General features: G+C 32.2%; 1 protein-coding gene across 1 annotated transcript; it reads left to right on the forward strand.

The window, feature by feature from the left end:
* Window positions 1–1210: 1210 nt before the first annotated feature.
* Window positions 1211–2446, forward strand: LOC139514772 (G-protein coupled receptor 52-like). Its single transcript, XM_071304402.1, has one exon. It carries the CDS (start codon window positions 1217–1219, stop codon window positions 2312–2314), a length of 1098 nt encoding a protein of 365 aa, XP_071160503.1. The 5' UTR covers window positions 1211–1216; the 3' UTR covers window positions 2315–2446.
* Window positions 2447–4747: the final 2301 nt, after the last annotated feature.

Raw genomic sequence — 4747 nt, forward strand, 5'->3', positions numbered from 1 at the left:
AAAATTCTTGCCCATTTTAATGAAATTTAAATAACCAATGTCTCGAAAAATGTCGTAGGTCTAAAATCTTTTGTTGTCTCGGGGGATTATAAGATTTACTATCACCCAAAATGACAGGCGTATAATCAAAATGTGAAGACTCCAACTTCTGCTTGTGTAGCTGATTTTTTGGCTCATTGCCGTCCATTTTGTCTACTTCCACGTTTGTTTGCAAATATAGACACCTTTACTGCTTACCTGGGGTTCGTGTTGCTTATTCTTTAGTTTTCTATGTTGTGTCATGTGTACTATTTTTTTGTGTCATGTGTCTTTTTCGTTTTTAGCCATGGCGTTGTCAGTTTTTTTTCTATTCATGAGTTTGAATGTCCCTCTGGTATCGTTCGTCCCTCTTTTACAAATTGTGACTCGGGACGGAGAAAAAGCATAAAATACAGTCCGATAAAATAGTATAAACAATCTTAATTAAGTCCTACATTTCCGGTAACCAGAATACCAAATAATGGGAAAATAACAAGTATTCAAATAACAGTGCATAATAACTATTTTTAAAAGAGTTATGCCCCTTGGAAATGTACTAATGCTAGTATGAAATATTGCTTCGTTTGAAAACTGCCTGAAGACAAGAAAACTTCCGGAGTACATAAGATCACCCACAGTTTTTGGTGGGGTTCGTGTTGCTTAGTCTTTAGTTTTTTTATGTTTTTTCTTCTGTACTATTATTTGTCTGTTTTTCCTATGATTTTTAGCCATGGCGTTGTCAGTTTATTTTCAATCTATGAGATTAACTATCCCTCTGGTATCTTTTGTCCCTCTTTTAAGATGTCTGTATTAACCCGATTTAATTAAGAATTAATTTTTTGATACAGGCAAATATATGATATGGTGTAGGCGAGTTGTGTGTCAGCATCCTACAACAATCTTGTTATTTTAAACTTGACAAAAAGAAAGCCATTCTCGGCGACAGATTGAGAATACAGGGAAAAAAATGAAGTAAATATTGAACCGAACTGGAAACAGTACGACCGGAAGGCATCCTTGAAATTGAACTCTTAAACATGTATCCGTCTGAAAGTTCAAACTTACAATAAAATACAATGGCACTCATTGAAGCTGTCATGTTAAACGGAAATGTCTGTATGAATATACTCTTATACCATGTAACAAACAGTCATTGCGCTTTTAACTTATTTTTCAACGACAGGTTTTAAAAAGAACAATGAATTCAAATGTCACCTCTATTTCAGAAGACTTTTCCCATCGATCGACCATACTTTATTGGAATGAACAGATAAAGGTATATCTAACACCTAACACTATCTTGTTGTCGATTTTTCTTTTAATTGGAGTGCCTGGCAATTTAGCCGTTATATTTATTTATCAATGTCGCCTTAGTAAGAAAACAAGCGGACGATATTTCATAGTACCGCTGGCTTGGACTGATACTTTTGCATTGTTGGTAACCGGAGCCATCAATATCACACAGAACACGAGGCAAGTGACGTTTCCAGGATTCGGAACATGTAAACTGCTAATATACATGAGCTATGTATCTATAAGCATTTCACTATACATTTTGGTCGGCATTGCCGTACAACGGTATTTAAAAATATGTAGACCTTTCGGGCGGCAAATGATACTGACATGGAGACGCCGTTCTGTTTATCTTTGTATACTAGTATCAGTTTTAACGTATATACCAGTGTTGTTTTACTTTGGGCGTGTAGAAGGTAGAAACCCTAATCTTGGTAATGTTACAGGTTACCAATGCAGTATCATTCATAGTTCAAAAAGCAAGTTGAAATGGTTTAGGATTTTCCAAGGATTTGGAGCTTTTGCCACATTTTGTGTTGTAATTATTGTAACAGTTTTATACATACTGATAACAAAAGTAATAATTAAGCATGAAAGGAAGAGGAACGCTAACCTTGTACATCCTGGGAAACAACAGACAACAGAAGATATTCTTCTACACCACACAAGAGAAACAAACATGAGGCCGAACATTACTACTCGTGTAACTGAAGAAAAAGACATTTTCACTAAAACTGATCAACAAAAATCCATTTTCAGAATATCCTTTATGTTTATGACTATTTCATTAGTTGGATTTCTTGCTTACTTGCCATTTTGGTCGTTTATATTTATAGAAGCGAATAATCCTTTGTTTTGGAAAAACATGTCTTCGGTTTCTTTTCATATCTGCCTTACATTAAGGAGAATGTACATGGTTAATCATTTGTGCAATCCTTTCATATATGGAGTTTTTGATAAAGCCTTCCGGGTAGAAGTGAAGAAGCTCTTTGGCAAACAGTGAGAGAGTTATAACATATTTTCGTATGAGATAATTCAAAAAACCAAACTTTCCATTTACTTTTTAATAATAAAAAGAAAGCACAAAAAAGAATGCCTTTATTAATGGATTTGTCCATTTAATGGGGAATAATTAAAGTGATTTTAATGGTATTGTTATGTGTGTGTTAAAAAATAATTAAAAATCATGTTGTTAATGAAAAAATTACAAAAATCATTTATAATTGTTCTTGCACATATCACCTGTATATATTCTTCAAATATTAATAAATAATAAACTGACTACATTAGCCTCTACACTTCTTTCAAAGTACAAATTAGAATATAATAGTAACAAAGTGCATATTACTTACTAAGTATTTTTATTTATTCTGAAAAATTGTAACTTAATTTTTATTTGCAATGAATATAATAGTTAAGTAATCTTTACACAAAGAAAATAATAAAACAATGGAAGACATTACATTGCAGGATCATCACAGAAGTGGAACATTTAAGCAAATATGTGATATAATTATGAAAAAATTAACCTGTGTAATTTTGCAAAGTGATCTTATCAACTTAAGATATAGAAACTTTAAAATGGTGGAATGATCAACCAAGTAAAGAAAACAAAATCCTTGTCCATGTGCCAAATCACATCCAAAACATCAATGTCAAAGCAAGATGTAAGAATTGCCATGTTTGAATGCATATCTATCCCAAAATGCATATTCCACTCCAGGAATTAAAATCCCTTTTCCCAAGATTACAAAACTACCTAAGGTATGCTAAATACTAGAACAATAATAAATCAGGAGAAAAAGCATATTTCTAGGAAAGCACAATTTGCTTGATTGGTGCAAGCTGTCAGAAGCAGAAAAGAAACCACATAAAAAAGAAAATTGTGAAAAAGGCACACCTGAAATAGTTCATTCCCTTCAAAAATATCAAAAGAAGAAGGCAGTCTGTGCGAGGACGTCACAAAACAAATGTGAAAATTCGAAAGCAAATTGTTACAAAAGCAGCAAAAGTCTTACATACTCTTGAACTATTCTTAAAACACAAACTCGACAGTAATATAAAGGAAACAGCATATGACTTGTCAAAAGACTTAACGTCAGACGAGAAACAAAAGACAGTTCAGACAAGTGTCTCCTAAAGTACAGAGATAATAGGAAAAGTTTTAAACACAGACAGTGAGGAAATAAACTTTCTATCAACAACAAAAAATCTTTCGATGAATATGAAATAGAAAGGCTAAACACTTTTTGGGGTCCAAATTTCTTGCTTAGCGTTTTAAAGATGAGTCAGAAAAGAAAATAAAAACAAGATCTAGCGTTGAAAACCTTTCAAAATATACTTTCAAAAAAGAGAACTTTCTACAAGATTGTGCCAATTAACTGGAATGAATGGTCCAGAAAATACAAAATAAAAATGAGAAGGGTATTCAACCTGCAAATGGTGAACATGTTCTTGTAAAATTGCTAAGTAACAAGGAATAGACCTTTTTATTTACAGTTATAACAAAATAATGAGTGAAAGACTACTTTAAACTGGTTAGACGTTCTCGACATCTTATAACAAAACGCCTTAAAGTCACAGATCCTCGGTCTGAACAATTAAAATAAACAGTCATACCCTAGTAAAACAGAAATTGAAAATTTTGAATAGGACATTGGTGTTGCCATTGCTCCGAAAGTATTTAACCAAACAAAATAACCCAAGATGGCAAGTTAGAACAAAAACATTAAAAAAAATATGTTATAATGATTCCTTGAAAATAAATTTCAGAGGAATTCACAAAATAGCAAGACAATATGTTACATGTTACAAACTAATAAAAACAAAGAGTGACACCATTTAAAATTCTGGAATGACCACTCAGACATTCTAAACAGAACATTCTTTTCTGTAATAGTTCTATGTCTATATGATAAAGGTTTAAATCCAACAAATGAGGAGTACTCAGAAATATTTCCTTAAAAAAAAAAGTTAAGTACTCAGAAATATTTTCTTAAAAAAAAAAAGTTAATGTGCAAGGTTTTGTGGAAAAACCTAACATGTATATATTTTTTATATTCTTCGAATTTTGACTGGAGACAATCCCGCAGTACAATTGGAAGTTGGTCATAGAAGAGGTGGAAATTACACTTGTCTGTGTGGTATTATTATCAAATTTACATTTAAGATTTTTAAAGATAAACTGGTTAAAGTCCGGTCTACGTAATTCATAGTACTTTGGCTTATATGACAGTTTTCATGAATTCAAACCTGATCTTTCAATATTTTGAATTAAACAATAGTTAAAAAATTTCGTTTGACAGCTTAATTCGTGGATAAAGCCATCAACGAACACCTAGAGAACTGGTACCTCGCGATAAATAGTACTTTCACAGTTTTGGATATTATCTAACGTATGCCCGGCCTTTTCTTTCTGGACTTTTTTGAACGAAGG

The sequence above is a fragment of the Mytilus edulis genome, chromosome 3 (genome assembly GCF_963676685.1).
Source record: "Mytilus edulis chromosome 3, xbMytEdul2.2, whole genome shotgun sequence".
Taxonomy (NCBI): domain Eukaryota; kingdom Metazoa; phylum Mollusca; class Bivalvia; order Mytilida; family Mytilidae; genus Mytilus; species Mytilus edulis.

Bases quoted from the DNA above. Each gene is read 5' to 3' on its own strand.
- LOC139514772 (XM_071304402.1), top strand. From the start codon at position 1,217: ATGAATTCAAATGTCACCTCTATTTCAGAAGACTTTTCCCATCGATCG.